General features: G+C 36.2%; 1 protein-coding gene across 1 annotated transcript in view; it reads right to left on the bottom strand.

Annotated features, from left to right (window-relative positions):
• The window catches only part of LOC150107788 (protein-tyrosine sulfotransferase 2-like), a 95,783-nt gene that overhangs the window by 27,102 nt on the left and 48,950 nt on the right, over window positions 1-19,731 (bottom strand). The window contains exon 3 of the mRNA XM_090391540.1: window positions 16,912-17,151. Coding sequence (XP_090247666.1) covers window positions 16,912-17,151 — 240 coding nt within the window. The remainder of the gene's footprint in view (window positions 1-16,911; window positions 17,152-19,731) is intronic.

Genomic DNA, 19,731 nt, shown 5'->3' with positions numbered 1-19,731 from the left:
CCTTATAAAGCCGTTGTTTGATATAAGGCATTTCTGTTTACTGCTTAAGTACCAGATGGTATACTGCTTGTGTGAAAAGCTAATCTGGACTTGTCTTTTCTTTTCAACATCTTTGAAATGCTCTTACATGCAGATCTCTCAGCAACATCCTGTTTGGAAACAAAACAGCCACAAGAGCAGTGACTCTTATAGACCCTGATTACTTTTTTTTTCTTCTGCAGCAAAGAATTACTGCACCTTTGAATGTTTGCTTATTAGTGAATATCTTGGGTAGAGTTTTTAAAACCTTGTTGATTGTTTTTGAACCTATATCCATTAATGAATTATGAGATAACAACAGAGTTCTTCAGTGCTATCTATGATACTGGAGATGTTATAGACTATTCATGAGTGTTTTAATCAGACTTATCTGTGTGTGTGTGTGGTGGGGGGAAGCAAGTAGGGATCTATAAGCTTCCTTTCACTTAAGTACATACAATCAGTTCAAATAAGAACCTTTATAATAAGTCACTCAAAACAAACAAGTCAGAGAAAATGGAGCAGCTTTTTTTTAAAGCTTCATTCCTTCCGGTTTTTTTTTTTTAACTGAAGAAAAATTAAACTTCTTGTTCCTCGGAAGGATTCACTGTGAAAATCATACCAAAAAAATTTCTTTTAGAAAATATTTTATCCAAAATGAGCAAACTAGACACAGAACTCTTTACAGACAGGACCATCTGTTTTCCATTTGATGAAGTGTTTCTTTCTCATCTTCAGCATATGTAATGTGTGTTTGTCTTAAAATATGCAAATACCACACAAGCAAAGCAAAAAGAGAATATAAATTTTTCTTGAACAAGTATAAAGTTCTATATACAATTCCAAATTTGCACTAGTTACATAATAAATAGTTCATATGTTAAAGAAAACAACTTTCTTCAAAATATATTCCTGCATACACAGTGTGCACATTAAGTAATGAGACAGATTTTTATATATATATATATATATATATCAGACAGCCCTTTGAATAAAAGTAACAAATGTGTTTATAGTTTTGATCGATAGAGTGTGTAGTAATCACAGGTGCATCTTTCGAGTTGGGTGATGCAGCAGTTTTTGTGTGGCAACCATTGAAGTAAGAGTGTGAGTGGAGTGTGTCAGAAGTTGCATCATGAAGCAAAGAGCCGTGATAAAATTTTACTGTAAATTAGGAAAAACTGCAACAAAAGTGTACCAAGACCTGAAAAAAAGTTTACAGCATGACTGTCTGAGCCACGCACAGGTGTTCCAATGGTTTTCAATGTTTAAAGAGAGGAGAGAGTCCCTTAATGATGACACAAGATGTGGATTTCTCTGCACATGGACAAATGAAAATGTGGTCCATGAACAGTCAAATAACCACGAGGCTACTCGCTGTACATAACTTGGTGACATAACGAAATGGCCAGATTAACCTTAGAAAGAGATTTGCACAAGAGGAAGATTTCTTCAAGGTTTGTGCCACACTGTGTGCTGCCTATGAAGCAGTTTCTAGCTTTGAAATCGATCTTGTGATCTAAAATCCTCCCCTATTCGCCAGAGTTAGCACCTGCAGACTTTTTCCTCTTCCCAAAGATGAAATGTTGGATGCCCTCAACGACACTGAGGACATTCAACATGGTGTGACCATGAGACTGAAGGAGGTTCCTGTTCAGGACTTCCACCATGCCTTCGAACACCTGTATGGCAGATGTAAACATTGTGTGGAATTGGAAGCCGATTATTTTGAATCTGTGTAATTGACAATTCCAAATATAGTTTTTTGTTTTGATATAATAATTGTCTCATTACATAACGGGTATACTGTGTATCATAATGTGACTCATGCCCATCACTCCTTAATCTTCACATATCTTCTCATCTGGATCAAAGAGATCCCATTCTGACTAACACTTCTAGAACAACTGAGCGTTTTGTGAGGTGTTACCATAACTGGTATTACCCCCCCCCACCCCAAAAAAATGACGTTTCTCAGTAGTTTTTCTCACTTGTTATCTTTCAACAAGAATAATGCAGGAATACAGTTTTTTTAACTGCTTTGAGAGAGTCGCCAGTACTTTCAAACCGTTTTGAATAAAGAACATTTTTACTACTAACTTTTCACCTGTTGCAGGATGACAAAATAAGAAACACTGGTATAAGTATGTGTGTCAGATGTCTTTTATAAATATATGAGGGTGGTCTGAAAAGTTCACGGCCTTGACCATAGATGGCAATACTATCCGCACGATTTTTTTTTTCCTAAGTTGGAACATCTGTCATAAGCATCCATGTGAAATTGCAAGTCATTCTATTAAGTAGTTTGTTTTATACAGCTGTCTGAAGCAAAAGTGTTGTCTGTAATCCTTGAAATGGATAAAATTGAGCATCATGTGGTTATAAAATTGTTTGTAAAAGAAAGTTTGAGGCCAAAAAAATTCATTCGAAGTTCATAAAAGTTTATGGGCACTCTTCTTCGTTTTCGATAATTAAGAAATGGGCTGCCGAATTTAAACGTGGCCGTACCAGTCTTGAAGATGATCCACGTGAAGCACATCCAAAAAGTGTAACAACACCAGAAATCATTGATCAAATGCATGATATGGTATTGGATGACCGGTGAGTCAAAGTGATTGAAACTTCTGAGACTATAGCATTTCAAACGAACGTGTAGGATGTAGGATATATTTTGCATGAAGAATTGCAAATGAAAAAGCTTTGCACGGTGCCGCACTTGCTCACAGCAGATCAAAAACGCACTCGCATGAAAATCACTGAACAGTGCTTGGAGCATTTTAACAAGAATAAAACTGATTTTGTGCATTAATTTATTACTATGGATGAGACTTGGATTCACCATTACACACCAGAATCAAAACAGTGGACAGAAGCCAGTTGTTCAGCACCAAAGAAGACAAAGTCAGTTCAGATATATGCACTCTGTGCATACATCCGCTCTGACATACCCTGTCAGAGAACACCTAACCTAGAATTTCCCAACTCCGGCCTTCTTTGGCTAAAACCATTCCTCCCCCACCCAGTCAAATTCATCTGCTATCTCTATCGATCTCCTAATACCACCAATCATTCTGAGTTCTTTCATTTCCTCTCCCTAAAAGTTGATTTTCTCCAGTCCCACTCTCCTAACAGCGAAATCATCCTCCTGGGTGATTTTAATGTCCATAATGCCAATTGGCTATCCTCTTTCAGTTGTACAGATCCTGCAGGCAGAGATGCTGAAACATTTGCCATCACTAATGCCCTTACATTGTTCAAAAGCTGACCAGAATACCCGATAAACCGAACCACTCCCAAATATCCTAAATCTCTTCCTTACTAATGACCCCTCCAAATATGAAGGGAACGTAGTGAGCCCCCTGGGTAATTCTGACCACAACCTAGTGTTCATCTCCTCCCCCATGCAACAACGCTTACCCAGTCACTTCCACACAAGAGTAGTTTGGCATTATAACAGTGCCAAATGGGACAGATTCCGAGACTACTATGCTTCATTCCCGTGGTTGGATTATTATTTCCAGTCTTAAGTCCAAACTGGCATGAAAACATACATTCCCCACACTACACTGAACTGCTGTCTCCAAACTAAACCCTGGTTCTCCAAAAGATGTGCCAATGCGGTACAAATGAAAAATCAGGCATACCATAACTGAAGCCCGAAACAGATGCAAGAAAATTATCAATGCTTCTAAAACAGAATTTGAATAGGCAAAAAGCAGGAAGCTTGCAGCCTGTCCAAATGGCAGCCATGCCTTTTGGTCTCTTGCCAAGGCAATTGGTCGTAACTTTTGTTGCCCTACACTACTCCTACCTCTATCATACCCAGATGGCTCAACTGTAACATCATCCACAGAAAAAGCTAACCTCATGGCCTCCAATGCACACATAACTGACAATGCCCTCCAGTCATTCCAACTGCCCAACATGCAATGCTCCCCTGTATTCTTTTGCCAAAAAGATATCACAAACCTGTTGTCTAAATTAGACACAAAAAAAGTCTCCTGGCCCTGATGGTATTCCTCCAATTGTCCTGAAGGTCTACTCAACAGAACTGACTCCTATCCTATGCTGCCTGTACACACTCTCTTACTGGTATATATATCCCAAAGCCTGGAAACTGGCCCACATTCAACCCATTCCCAAAAAGGGTGATAAATCACTACCATCTAACTTCAATCCTGAATAAAGTGATGGAGAAAACCATAAACTCTCGACTCCTACTCTACCTCGAAGGTACCCAACTATTAAGCGACCACCAATACGGATTCCGTCGAAACTGATCAACAGGAGGTCTACTCTCATACATCACTGGACAAATGCCATGGAGAAATTCGGTGAATCCCAAGTAGTTGCACTTGATATCTCTAAAGCCTTTCACCGGGTCTGGCACAAAGGCTTACTAAGCAGACTATCTCAGGACTTCTGCAGATGGACTGCCAGCTTACTGTCTGGACGAACACTGTGTGATGGTAGATGGCTCCCTATCCTCTCACCACCCAACTAATGCTGGGGTCCCACAAATATATATATATATCACTGACCTACTTCAGTTGACATCTAACCCAATACGCAGTTTTGCAGATGACAGCACATTACACTCCTCCCTCTCATTTGACAAACCCTACTCTACACAACTCACTTCAACCCACAGAACATCAACCACCACTGCCCTTAATTCTGATCTCCAAGCCATCCTCCAATGGGGCTCAGATAACCTCATCAACTTCAATGCTAGAAAAACCCAGTTCTGTCTTATTTCTCACAAAAAAGAACCATTTTCCTCCAACATTGTTTTTGATAACACTCAAATTCCCAGGCAAGATGAGATTTCTCTTCTCAGAATTACCCTGACATCAAGACTCTCCTGGCATATACACATCACAACCACTGCATCCTCAGCTTCCAAAAAACTAGGTTTTCTCTTATGTTCAAGACTCTACTTCACCTCTAAACAGCTGTTAACATTATACAAATCATAAATCTGCCCAGCTATCGAATACTGCTCTCACATTTGGAGTGGGGCTCCTAAAAGCTCCCTCAAAATGCTTGACTCGATACAGAGGCAAGCAATTAGACTGATGAATGACCCATCTCTCACCAACTTGCTGCTCTCACTTTCACATAGATGCTTGGTCTCTGCGACTTGTATATTCTATAAATATTTCCATGGGAAATATTTGTTCATCTGAAACAGCATCAATAATTCCCCCACTCTGTACTAAGCTCATTGAAACACGTACAGCTGCCGTCCAACATTTCACAGTACACCTTGAAACCCACAGAACAAGTTTCTTTTCCTCCTCCTTCATCCCTGCTACTGCGGTACTGTGAAATAGTCTTCCCCCGTGATGTATTTCCCAAGGAATACAACATACAGGCTTTTAAATCAAATGTAAACAAGTTTCTCCTTTCCCAACCTGCTACCCATATACGGCACTAATATACAATAGGTTGACCAGCCAACCTCTTGTATATGGGCCAAACATTAAAAAATAAATAAATAAAAATTTTAAAAATTCCATTAGCAGGACAGATCATAGCATCGGTGTTTTGGGATGCTAAAGGCATTTCGTTTATTAATTATCTTGAAAAGGGTAAAACAATAACTGGGAATATTATTCTGATCTTTTAACCAGACTTTAAAAAGACCCGGTTTGCAGAAGAAAAAAATCATCTTTCATCAGGACAATGCCCCTGCCCACAAAGGTGTTTTGGCAATGGGAAAATTAAGAGATCTGTACTATGAATTGTTAGAACATCCACCCTATTTCCCAGAATTGGCTCCCTCTGACTTCTATATTTTCCCAAAACTAAAACGCTTTCTCGCTGGTCAGCATTTTTCTTCGAATCAAGAGGTGATTGCAGCTCTAGAAGGATATTTTGAAGATCTTACTGAGAACCACTACAGGGACGTGATAATAGTGCTAGGGATGAAGGATTCAATAAATGCACTAATTTCGTTTCATTAATTTCAATACCATCAAGTACAGTAATTTTGTAATTGTACTTATATTAGCAGTTACAGCAGTGTTCTAACCAATTATGTCGTGTTTAGAATGGAAAAGTAGCTGTTGCATTTTTGATAAAGAAAATTCAGACAATTAGTTTAAATCAGGAATAAAAATAATTTCCCTCAGAGTTTATTAGGAAATCCACAAAAATCATCACAATCTAACTTCATCATCAGCATCTTCTACTGACCTGTAACAATGAATGCTAGTTTCCAGTTCTATCGAAACTACAAGTAATGCAAAAGAGAACATGGATTTAGAACATGAAATTCCAAGTATATCTGCATTTTAGTACTACTGGGATTGTGCAGTTAACCACTCACATTTGAGCGTATGACAGGACTAGACACATTTTGGATATTTGAATTTTAATACTGCACATATAATGAATAGTCATTATATGTGCAGTATTAATAGTCAATTCATGCTGAAGAGGAGAAAGAAATAAAGGATGCATGAATTGGTCACCAACACGCAAAATCACGTTCTTTATACGTTAATTTTCCAACTGTTGTACAAGCAAAATAGTTACCACTAAGAACTAGAATTTTCATAAAAAGGCTCATTTTCCAACGTATAATAATAAACACTCATCCCATGAAATGCATTGATTACCCTAATATTGGAATGGATTCTCCTTCTTCTGACATGCACAGAAGTGTTGAAGGGTCTTGCATCTGTGGGCATAGAGTAATAGTCTTCAGTAATAGTAATATATGTAGAGCTTAACATATAAGAGTAATAGTAACATATGTAGAGCTTAAGAATTTATTCTTTAATACGCATTGATATTACTGAACAGACATCTTAATATATCTCCACAGCAAAAACAAGTCACCACATCTAAACAAAGAATGTGGTAGCAAGTAATACAAGACTATTTGCTTTAATTCAATACTGGATGCTACAGAGTGACACACAAAATGTTTCAAACGTATTTACTGAATAAAACCTGAAAACATAAATCCCATCAGATCCTTGGAAAACATTTTTATAGTGTCGTGACGTTCTATTTTCATGTTATGTTCTAAATCCGCCATCTTGCTAAAAGTCACTTTCATAAAATAAAGGAAAACTAATTGCAAATTAATCACTGATCTAAGGGTAGAGAAATTTCTATTATACTGCGCCACTCTATCCTTAGATAAGTCTATATGAATTAGTAAGATTAATTCAAAATTAGTTAGCAGTCTTTTCACTCATTCAGGCCGATGGTATTTATTTTCTTTCCTTCTGGGATTCCCGCTAGATCCGAATTTTTGTGAACGGTGCAGTAAAAAGAAATTCAGGCAAACACAATATTTAAATTAACAAACAAAACATTTAATATATGGTTATATAACAAATTACATGTATTCCACTTTTAAATATGATAACTCAGTCAAGCTAGTACATCAGGTCAAGTCATTCACAATAAATCAATCTTTCACAGTTTCAGAATCACAAAGTTCCTATACTCAACTTATTACAATAGAAATTCTTATTTAAACAGTTTCCTTGTGTCTCTCAGCTACACTCTACGATTAACTCATAACAGGCACTAACCACGGTAGATATCATTTCAATGTCTATAGTTTCAACTCTCAGCCTCGATGGTAAGCTACAGTTAATGTTACAAACAGCGCAACGGAACTAATACTTAAATCTTCATACACTGAAATAAACTAATGTGACTGTCCTTACCAGAAATAATCTTCAGTACTTCCAATATTTTGTGAGCACACTTTCAAATTGTATTTATCACACTTGCGAAACATTAAATAACTAAAACATTACTAATCGCTCTTCAAAAATCCAGATAACAACTATAAGGTACATTAATTATTCTTATTTATCATTCATCAACTAGTTTAACTTCGTACAATTCCCTTTCTTGGTAGTATAGAAATAAGTCGTAATTGTAGACTGACTGGATTTATTCAGTATTCTTCTTTGAATGTCCAGTTCTCTAATTATCCGATTACGGCAATAATTTCCTTTTATTACTATGGCTGATTTTGCTTTCAGCCAACTATAAGATTCACTTATAAAAAAAATATCTACTCAACTCCTATCCTTAGGAATCTTTTAATTACTTCTACTTCTTTAGTTTACTTCCTTGCTACCTTATAGTTCCAAAGTTCCGTTCCGACCCTCACTTACAACTACGTATCTCGTTTTTTCTCTTCTCCCAAACGCTCCCTTCACACGTGCCCGTTTATTTTCACGCATCTCCATGACAACCGATAGACGTAAACATTCTCGCGAATGTTACATTACGCTATACAACTACATTGAATTATTACATAACATTAAGCTTTCACAAAAGGAATAAATAGAATGATCGCATTTCAATAAATGCGCAGTTAAACTACAAATATAAGTTCTTACAATATTGACATAACAATAAATAAAACAGCTTAATAACATTTAATACAGAATCTATTTACCATTAACACATTTCTTTGATTAAGCAATTAAATATTTGACATAATTAAGGTAGTTATATAATATCAATTATAATTTATGTTATTTACATTAAATAATATCTACAAATATAGTTCTTATGACGGAAAATCATGTTGGATTCTGAATCAAACAACATTTATTCTATTTTCTACATAATTAGAATCCAACAATAGTAACATATTTTCAATATATCCTCTATTTTGTTTGTTAACTTCAAGATTTACCTTGATGGACCTGTGGTTTCAGTCAGGATTTATCCATGACTGCAGGTCGTAAAGAGTCCAGCTAGTCTTGGGCTTTTCTTCTCCATTTTCTTCCAACTTTCTTAAACATTGGGTCTTCCCACCTTAAGGCTGGTCTTCCAGGTTTCCTTTTGGTATCTCTCGGATACCAATTTGTAACTCTGACTGTCCATCTGTTGTCTCTCATTCTGGTGAGATGTCCTGCCCATCTTCTTTTGCTGTTGTAGATTGTTTTTATTATATCTGTGAGTCCAGACTTCTTCCTGATTTCTGTGTGTCCTACGTGGTCTATTTTGTTTATATTGCAAATTCTTCTTTCTATTGCACGTTGAGTTGTTATTAAGCTTTGTTCCATGTTTCACTGCGATAATTTAATGCCGGTAAGATGTGACTACTGAAAAGATGGGCTCTTATGTTTATATCTATGTTTTGGTTGGTAATTGTTGATTTTATTTTGTTGAAGGCTATCCAAGCAGCTTTTTTTCTCCTTGCTATTTCATTTGATATATCATTATTCATTTTTATGGACTGGCCGAGGTAGATGTATTCTTCAACTTTTTCGATGGTGTGGGATTCTAGAGTGATTGTATGATCTTTACAGTATTTGTTTTTCATCCATCTTGTTTTGCCAGGGTGTATTTCCAATCCAATTTTTTGGCAGTTTTGGCTTATGTTATTCAACATAACTTCAAGATATATGCCAATAATTCTATAGATCCTATGACATGTCCTCTGTCACCTTGCACAACCCACATACCCAGAAGCAGAAACTTATTCTGCAGCATATAGGTACTGACTTGAGTTTACAGTTTTTGTTGAAGATAGGTCATCTGATTAAACCGTTATTTTAAATGGCTTCCACTCGGTTTACTGTCTTATGAAAATAAAATTATGCATTGTGCAACACATTTCTCTGCTCTGCTCATGCATATTAAAGTTATCTTCATTTATCATATTCCAAGTTTCTGCAATACTGAGTTTGTGGGGAATGACTTTCAAATCAAATTTAAGGGCTTCTGACCTAATGTCCAATCCTCACCTTCTCGTGGTGCACACTGTTCGGTATCTACCTGGATACTGAACAAACGAGGATGGGCTGGCAATTTGGTATTTAGCCGACCAAATTGTATTCTTATTGGTTATACCAAAATAAAAAATGGTGGTACAACATGATAAAATTTCATGCCGACTGGGGAGTCGCCTGGTTAAACAAGGCCCCCGTTGTTTTTGCCAGGGAACCAGAGCGAACAGCGAAAAGTCAGCTAACGGAACAAATCTGAAAACAAACCCCAACTCAACATCACCAGAGTTAAAGATCAGTACTATTAACATAAGAAGCCTGAATGGCAAAGAAATAGAGCTAGCTGAGGAATTAGATAAGTACCAGATAGACATAATAGGGGTGACTGAAACAAAAAAGACAAAAACTAATGTCTTCCTGAGCAATAAATACAAAATGTTATATTTAGGCAATGACAATCAAGGGGAAGAAGAAGTAGCCATAGTATTCAACACAAAATACGAGGCTAATCTTCTTGAATGGCAGGCAGTCTCAAGTAGAGTAATGTGGACAAATATGAGAATGGGGAACTGGACAATGAGACTTATTTGTGCCTATGGTCCCACAGAAGGTTCTACTAAGGTAGAAGTGGAGGAATTTTTTGATGCTTTAGAAAAAGCAACTGAAACAATGAAAAAGGAAAAGTTGGTCCTTGTTGGGAATCTAAATAGCAGAGTAGGAAATGACTGTGATACATACAAAAATATTTTGGGAAAATTTGGAGAAAAGAGCAAAGCTAATAATAATGGCAAATATCTGTAGGATTTCTGCTCAGGACATAGACTGGTTATTACTAACACCATGTTCCAACATAAAAATGTGCACAAATTCACATGGAGAGAAGAGGCAAGGAATAAGAAAGTCTCATTGACTATGTTATTGATGTTTTCTCCCTGGTGCAGGACACCAGAGTGTACAGAAGATTTGAAATTGGAAGTGATCACTATTTAGTCTTGAGCAGGATAAAATTGAATTTCATATTGAAAAGAATAGCATGTAAGAAAGTTTTAAAGCGAATAAAAGTTGAGCAGCTCTCAGATGTGAACTGTAGATTAACATATACAAAGATCATCATCATCAAATTCCTGCCATGTACCCTCAAGGGGTGTACAGGATATGACAGTACTATATGAAAAAATTACATCATTACTAACTTCCTATCTACAATTTTCCTCCAAATCAGTCTGTTACTTGTCAAGACCCCAACATTATCAGATCTTATATTTCTATCGTCTAAGGCACTTTGTACCGTATCAATCCACCTATATCTTGGTCTTCCTCTGGGTCGTTTTCCTGCCAACCTGGCAGAGAACACTTGTTTTGCTAATCTTTCCTCTCCCATTCTATTTAAATGACCATACCACCTGAGATTAGCTCTGCTAACGCATTCCTGGATGCTGACAATGTCAAGTTCTTTCCTAATATCCTAATTTTTAATATGATATTGCCATTGATGCCATCTGTTCAGGACTCTCATATATGCGGTCTCTAGTCTTTGATCAAGTGTTTTACTTCTGACCCAGCTCTCAGATCCATAAGTTAAAACTGGTTTGAACACTGTCTTGTATACAGCTAATTTAGTGTTCCGACTAATTTCTCTCTTACTCCATATGAATTTATTCAATTGACTTCCCACCATACCAGCTTTGCTGATTCTGTTGTCTATTTCTATATTTAATTTACCATCTTCAGTAAAAATCGTGCCTAAGTAGCTGAAATGTTTTACTTGTTCCACAGGTTCTCCATTCACAACACAGTTGACATTTTCAATGATTCTGCCTATTTTCATTGTCTTTGTCTTTTTATTGCTGACCTTCATACCATATCTATACAACAGCTATTCAATTTAGTCAGAGAATCTTGCAGACTTGTAGTGGATTTATTTAGAAGTATAACATCATCCGCATAAAGCAAAGAGCTGACATTAACATCTCCAATTTTGATATCATGTTTAATACCACTTTCCTTCATAATGTGATCCATATAGATAATGAATAACAGAGGGGATAATGTACATCCTTGTCTCACACCAGATTTAACATTAAACCATCTTCCTGTACTTCCTTCAATTCTAACTGCTGACTTACAACTCAAATAAAGACTAAGTATTGCTTGATATAATGCCCCGTTGACACCATATAACTGCAGCGTATTGAATAGCTTCTTTCTTGGCACCTTGTCATATGCCTTTTCCAAATCAACAAAACTTAAATACAGATCTTTGTTATATTCCCAGGCTTTCTCGACTATTCGTCGTAAAGTGAAGATCTGATCCTGACAGCCTCTATTTGGCCTGAATCCAGCTTGTTCTTCACCAAGCTTTTCTTCCACAATTCTTCTCAATCGTTTCTCAAGTATACTTGCATAGATCTTGCCAGGTACACTCAGTAGGGAAATACCTCTGTAATTCTCACATTCAGTTTTATTTCTCTTTTTATATATGGGTACTATGAGAGCTCTACTCCAATCATGGGGAATTCGTCCCTCTGTCCAGGCTTTCTGAACTATGCAGTGCAGCCACTGTAAGACTTTTATACCACCATACTTCAGCATTTCTGGTCGAATATCATCTACTCCTGCTGCCTTTCCACATTTCAAGCCTTTAATGGCTTTTTCTACTTCAAGTATGGATATGTATTCCCGACTGCATGCCTGGTCAGTGTTTTTTATCACTGTGCTGTCATCACTGTTTGTTTCATTTAGCAGTTTTTCAAAGTAATTACTCCATACTTCAAGGATATCTTTTTCTCCTGTTTTCATGTCACCTTTATCATCTCTAACTCCTTTTACAGCACTCTTTCCTCCATTCCTAAGCTTCTTCAACAACCTCCAGAATATTTTGCCACCTTCTTGATATTTATTTTCTATATTCTTGCCAAAATCCTCCCATGACTTTTGTTTAGCTAGTTTTATACACTGTTTAGCTTTCTTACATTTGTCTCTGTATTCTGTAAGAGTAAAAGCTGACTTATTTCACTTATTATATACAAAGATTATTGAACAAAAAATGAAAGAGTTTGAGAACAGGAATCAAACCTTGGAGATTCAGTGGCAAACTCTGAAGAAAACATTGATTGATTCTGCCAGAGAGGCCGAATCAATCAATGCTGTGGTGAGGTTTTCTGCAAGGTTAAAAAAATCAGAACTCTCTGGTGGACACAGGAATTAAAGAGGCAGTGAAGAAAAAGAAGAAAGCATATCAAAAGTTTCTAGCAAATAAGTCAGCTTGTGCTCTTAGAGAATACAGAGACAAATGCAAGAAAGCTAAACGCTGTGTAAAACTAGCTGAACAAAAGTCATTGGAGGACTTTGACAATAAAATAGAAAATAAATATCAAGAAGGTGGCAAAAAATTCTGGAGATTGTTGAAGAAGCTTAGGAATGGAGGAAAGAGTGCTGTAAAAGGAGTTAGAGATCTAATTACCAGAATATCAGTTCGAATTCCATCGTATTATGAATGTTCGTAAATATCTTTAGGCAGTTGTTTTTGTTTAGAAACTGCAGCTAAATGAACTGAAGTTATGATGCCAATGTTCTTACCTATGTAAATTTGCATGTTTGTCAGTTTGCTGAATGAAAATCCCGAGTTTCTGGGAGGAGAAAGAAATGAAAATAAGTTTTTTTTCTGTGTGTGGAGTTTTACCGATATTAAAGATTAGGTTAATTCACTGAGGACCCGAAGGTCAGAGGCATATCGAGGATCGCGGGCCTGAGAAATATTTTTAATATTTTCTTTACTTTGTCAAAGCGTTTACTGCCTATTTCGTCACTTAATGAACGTTTGTTCAGTGTTGTTGTTTCTGATGGACAACAATACGATTTCCTAGTTTCACTGGATGGAAGTATCGCCTGGTTGTAGAATGAATCAATCACCAGATGCATGAAAACAGGAGAAAAAGATATCCTTGAAGTATGAAGTAATTACTTTGAAAAACCGCTAAACGAAACAAGCAGTGAGATAGCACAATGGTAAAAAACACTCAACAGGCATACATATACATACTTGAAGTAGAAAAAAGCCATCAAAGACTTGAAATGGGGAAAGGCAGCAGGAATAGATGATATTCGACCAGAAATACTGAAGTATGGTTTTATAAGTCTTACAGTGGCTGCACTGCATAGTTCAGAAAGCCTGGACAGAGGGACGAATTCCTGATGATTGAATTAGAGCTCTAATAGTACCCATATATAAAAAGGGAAATAGAACTGAATGTGAGAATTACAAAAGTATTTCCCTACTGAGTGTTCCTGGCAAGATCTATGCAAGTATACTTGAGAAACGATTGAGAAGAATTGTGGAAGAAAAGCTTGGTGAAGAGCAAGCTGGATTCAGGCCAAATAGAGGCTGTCAGGATCAGATCTTCACTTTACGACAAATACTCGAGAAAGCATGGGAATACAACAGAGATCTGTATTTAAGTTTTGTCGATTTGGAAAAGGCATATGACAAGGTGCCAAGAGAGAAGCTATTCGATACGTTACAGTTATATGGTGTCAATTGGGCATTATATCAAGCAATACTTAGTCTTTATTTGAGTTGTAAGTAAGCAGTTAGAATTGAAGGAAGCACAGGAAGATGGTTTAATGTTAAATCTGGTGTGAGACAAGGATGTACATTATCCCCCTCTGTTATTCATTATCTATATGGATCACATTATCAAGGAAAGTGGTATTAAACATGATATCAAAATTGGAGATGTTAATGTCAGCTCTTTGCTTTATGCGGATGATGTTATACTTCTAAATAAATCCGCTACAAGTCTGCAAGATTCTCTGACTAAATTGAATAGCTGTTGTAATAGATATGGTATGAAGGTCAGCAATAAAAAGACAAAGACAATGAAAATAGGCAGAATCATTGAAAATGTCAACTGTGTTGTGAATGGGGAACCTGTGGAATAACTGAAACATTTCAGCTACTTAGGCATGATTTTTACTGAAGATGGTAAATTAAATATGGAAATAGACAACAGAATCAGCAAATCTGGTATGGTGGAAAGTCAATTGAATAAATTCATATGGAATAAGAGAGAAATTAGTCAGAACACTAAATTAGCTGTATACAAGACAGTGTTCAAACCCGTTTTAACTTATGGATCTGAAAGCTGGGTCAGAAGTCAAACACTTGACCGAAAACTAGAGACCGCAGATATGAGAGTCCTGAGAAAGATTATAGACATGATATTGCTATTGATGTCATGAACAGATGGCATCAATGGCAATATCATATTAAAAACGAGGATATTAGGAAAGCACTTGACATTGTCAACATCCAGGAATGCATTAGCAGAGCTAATCTCAGGTGGTATGGTCACTTAAACAGAATGAGCGAAGAAAGATTAGCAAAACAGTTCTCTGCCTGGTTGGCAGCAAAACGACCCAGAGGAAGACCAAGATGTAGGTGGATTGATATGGTAGAAAGCACCTTAGACGATAGAATATAAGATCTGATAATGTTGGAGTCTTGACAAGTAACAGACCGATTTGGAGGAAAATTGTAGATAGGAAGTTAGTAATGATGTAATTTTTTTCATGTAGTACTATGATATCCTGTACACCCCTTGAGGGTACATGGCAGGAAATTGATGATGATGATGATGATAAATGAACATCATAATATTCCAAGTTCACAGCTGCTTTTCATTGATGATGTTCAGAATTAAAACACATTGCAAATATGAGTGCTTCAAACTGATGAGTTGAACAAAACAATCTTATAGCTTTCTAACAAATTTATGAAATCTTATCTGAGTAACAGTTATGCTCTGCTTCAGCAAACCAATTTTTGCTTTATTCTCAACCATCAGATGCATCACCTTATGACTAAAATGCAGACATGTTTTTCATCTCTGGTAAAATTTCCAGAAACCATCATACAAGTTTCAAGAACACTGAACAATACAAAATATGTACAACTTTGCATGTGAGTAATACTGTTAGGAAACAGGGAGAAATGCAACAAATCAGCAAATGGAAATTAATTGATTATGCTAAAAAAATAATAAATAAATAAATTATTCAAGGGGAAAAAAGCAAACAATATGCTAATGCCTTTAATTCTAGGGAGTAGGTGAGCCATTATAGACCTAACTTTCAGAGACTGAGGGAGCAGTTCAGTCCACTGGTAGTCAAATCAGAGACAGCTGGCCCAACGCTATCACTAATTATAAATGGCATCCAACTAAGAGTCAAATGCCATTTATAATTAGCGAGTTGGATGCTGACAAAGAAACAGGTGTTGCCATCTCATGGTCCTTAACACTGTATATATTAAAAGTTTATTTTTCACTTGGTTAGACTATAATAAATTTAGTTTAATCCTTTATCCAAGTGTGAGCAAACAAAGTTTGCACCTGAAGATACATTCAGGTGCAAACTTTGTTTGCTCACACTTGGATAAAGGATTAAACTAAATTTATTACTGTATATATTAGTTGTCTGAAATAGCATGGGTTCTACAGCTAACTTTCTTGAGTTCATGGGACAAAAAACCTGCTTGCCTGTAACCAAGATCAACTAATTTGGGAACTGGTTAAAGAAAGAGTCAGAAAAGTCTAGTGAGCGACCAGATTCAAATGAAGAACAGCTTTCTTTGGGTAGCCTAGCATTATGGATACAAATGCTGCTTCCACAGAAAAAAGACTTCCCACAAGAAAATTTATCCTCGGAGAAATTTAGACTTATTTTAAGAACTCCAAAATCATAATCAGAAGATTCATTTCAGCTCAAAACTATGGAAAATAATCATCTTCAAGTGTTTAATTAATCAATCAATTTCAAGCTGCTAATTTTACTTTTGACTTGCAGAATGTACAATGATAGCATGCAAAATCAACAGCTTTCTTCAATCCACTGCTGGACAAATGCTTCTCCATGTTCTATTTTAAATTACCTTTTGCACTCTGCTTTGTAAATGATGATTACCATCACTGGCAAAATGCAAAATATTCGTGTAAATTAAGTATTAAATAATTCTTAAACTAACTATCTAGATTAGCATTTATTTCTTCATAATGTCCAATTAGTACATCAATCCATAAACACTAAGAGGAAAACAATTATAAAAATTATACTGCTGCTTTAAAATATCAAAATGAAATGGTTGGGGGTGAGAACCAATAAAAACTTTTACCTCACCGCTAATACCAGCTTCTTGCAACCTACGAGATTCAATAGGAGCTTTCAGCCACTGTTGTTTTAAGCTAAGCAGACGGGGAATCACACGTGTTTCTTCTCCACAACGAATATCAGGATGAGCATCTAGCAGAACACGAAGTAAAGTTGTTCCACTTCTTGGCATACCACCGATAAATATAAGTGACATACTTCGATCATAAACATATCTTTTAGAATCTGTTCCTACAATGTATCGCTGAAAAAAAAAAAAGAAATTAACTAATATTAGTAACTTAGATGCACAAAAGTTAGTTTTTTTTTTCTTGAAATGAGATGAATATCAGAAACGGTAGAAATGAATCTAATTAAATATAAAAGAACAAAGACTGGGAAGTATATATATATATACTTCCCAAAAACATATGTCACATGTAGGTTTAATATTAAAAAAAACTCCCTCAAAATGTCAAGAGTCAACTACATTAAATTCTTCAAACTATGTTGTATATCCAAATATCAGTTAATTGGTGGACTTTCATGTAGAAAAGAAGTTGGCTGTTGAAGACTTTCTCCATTATCATCAAATTCCTGACATGTATCCTCAAGGGGTGTACAAGATATGATAGTACAACGTGAAAAATTTACATAATTACTAACTTCCTATCTACAATTTTCCTCCAAATCGGTCCATTACTTGTCAAGACTCCAATATTATCATTATCAGATCTTGTATTTCTATCGTCTTAGGCATATTTTACTGTATCAATCCACCTATATCTTGGTCTTCCTCTGGGTCGTTTTCCTGCCAACCTGGCAGAGAACACTTGTTTTGCTAATCTTTCATTGCCCATTCTGTTTACGTGACCATACCACCTGAGATTAGCTCTGCTAACGCATTCCTGGATGCTGACAATGTCCAGTTCTTTCCTAATATCCTCGTTTTTAATATGCTGTTGCCATTGATGCCATCTGTTCAGGCCTCTAATCTTTCTCAGGACTCTCATATTTGTGGTCTCTATTCTTTGGTCAAGTGTTTTACTTCTGACCTAGATCTCACATCCATAAGTTAAAACTGGTTTGAACACTGTCTTGTATACAGCTAATTTAGTGTTCCGACTAATTTCTCTTTTATTCCATATGAATTTATTCAATTGACTTCCTACCATACCAGCTTTGTTGATTCTGTTGTCTATTTCTATATTTAATTTACCATCTTCACTCAAAATCGTGCTTAAGTAGCTGAAATATTTTATTTGTTCCACAGGTTCCCCATTCACAACACAGTTGAGATTTTCAACAATTCTACCTATTTTCATTGTCTTTGTCTTTTTAATGCTGACCTTCATACCATATCTGAATAACTATTACAACAGTTACTCAATTTAGTCAGGGAATCTTGCAAACTTGTAGTGGATTTATTCAGAAATATAACATGGTCTGCATAAAGCAAAGAGCTGACATTAACATCTCCAATTCTGATATCATGTTTAATACCACTTTCTTTCATAATGTGATCCATATAGATAATGAATGACAGAGGGGATAATGTACATCCTTGTCTCACACCAGATTTAACATTAAACCATCTTCCTATACATCTTTCAATTCTAACTACCGACTTACAACTCAAATAAAGACTTAAGTATTGCTTGATATAATGCCCCATTGACACCATATAACTGTAGCGTATCGAACAGCTTCTCTCTTGGCACCTTGTCATATGCCTTTTCCAGATCGACAAAACTTAAATACAGATCTTTGTTATATTCCCATGCTTTCTCGACTATTTGTCGTAAAGTAAAGATCTGATCCTGACAGCCTCTGTTTGGCCTGAATCCAGCTTGTTCTTCAGCAAGCTTTTCTTCCACAATTCTTCTTAACCGTTTCTCAAGTATACTTGCATAGATCTTGCCAGGAACACCCAGTATGGAAATACCACTGTAATTCTCACATTGTTTTATTTCCCTTTTTATATATGGGCACTATTAGAGCTCTACTCCAATCATATGGAATTCGTCCCTCTGTCCAGGCTTTCTGAACTATGCAGTGCAGCCACTGTAAGACTTTTATACCACCTTACTTCAGCATTTCTGGTCGAATATCATCTACTACTGCTGCGTTTCCACATTTCAAGCCTTTGATGGCTTTTTCTACTTCAAGTATGGATATGTATTCCTGACTCTATGCCTGTTGAGTGTTTTTTACCTCTGTGCCATCACTGCTTGTTTCATTTAGCAATTTTTCGAAGTAATTACTTCATACTTCAAGGATATCTTTTTTTCCTGTTTTCATGTCACCTTTATCATCTCTAGCTCCTTTTACAGCACTCTTTCCTGCATTTCTAAGCTTCTTCAACAACCTCCAGAATATCTTACCACCTTCTTGATATTTATTTCTATGTTCTTGCCAAAGTATTCCCATGACTTTTGTTTAGCTAGTTTTACACAGCGTTTAGCTTTCTTGCATTTGTCTCTGTATTCTCTAAGAGCACAAGCTGACTTATTTGCTAGGAACTTTTGATATGCTTTCTTCTTTTCCTTCACTGCCTCTTTAACTTCCTGTGTCCACCAGGGAGTTCTGATTTTTTTATCCTTGCACACAACCTCACCACATGCCTCTCTGGCAGAATCGATCAATGTTTTCTTCAGAGTTTGCCACTGAATCTCCAAGGTTTGATTCCTGTTCTCAAACGCTTTCATTTTTTCTTTAATAATCTTCGTATATGTTAGTCTACAGTTCACATCTGAAAGCTGCTCAACTTTTATTCGCTTTAAAACTTTCTTACATGCTATTCTTTTCAATATGAAATTCAATTTTATCCTGCTCAAGACTAAAT

This window comes from Typopeltis vanoorti, chromosome 4 (genome assembly GCF_054136105.1).
Source record: "Typopeltis vanoorti isolate ZY-2024b chromosome 4, IOZ_Tvanoo_1.0, whole genome shotgun sequence".
Taxonomy (NCBI): Eukaryota; Metazoa; Arthropoda; class Arachnida; order Uropygi; family Thelyphonidae; genus Typopeltis; species Typopeltis vanoorti.
Note: the sequence above shows the minus strand (reverse complement) of the source record. Positions and strands in the feature narration are given on the sequence as shown.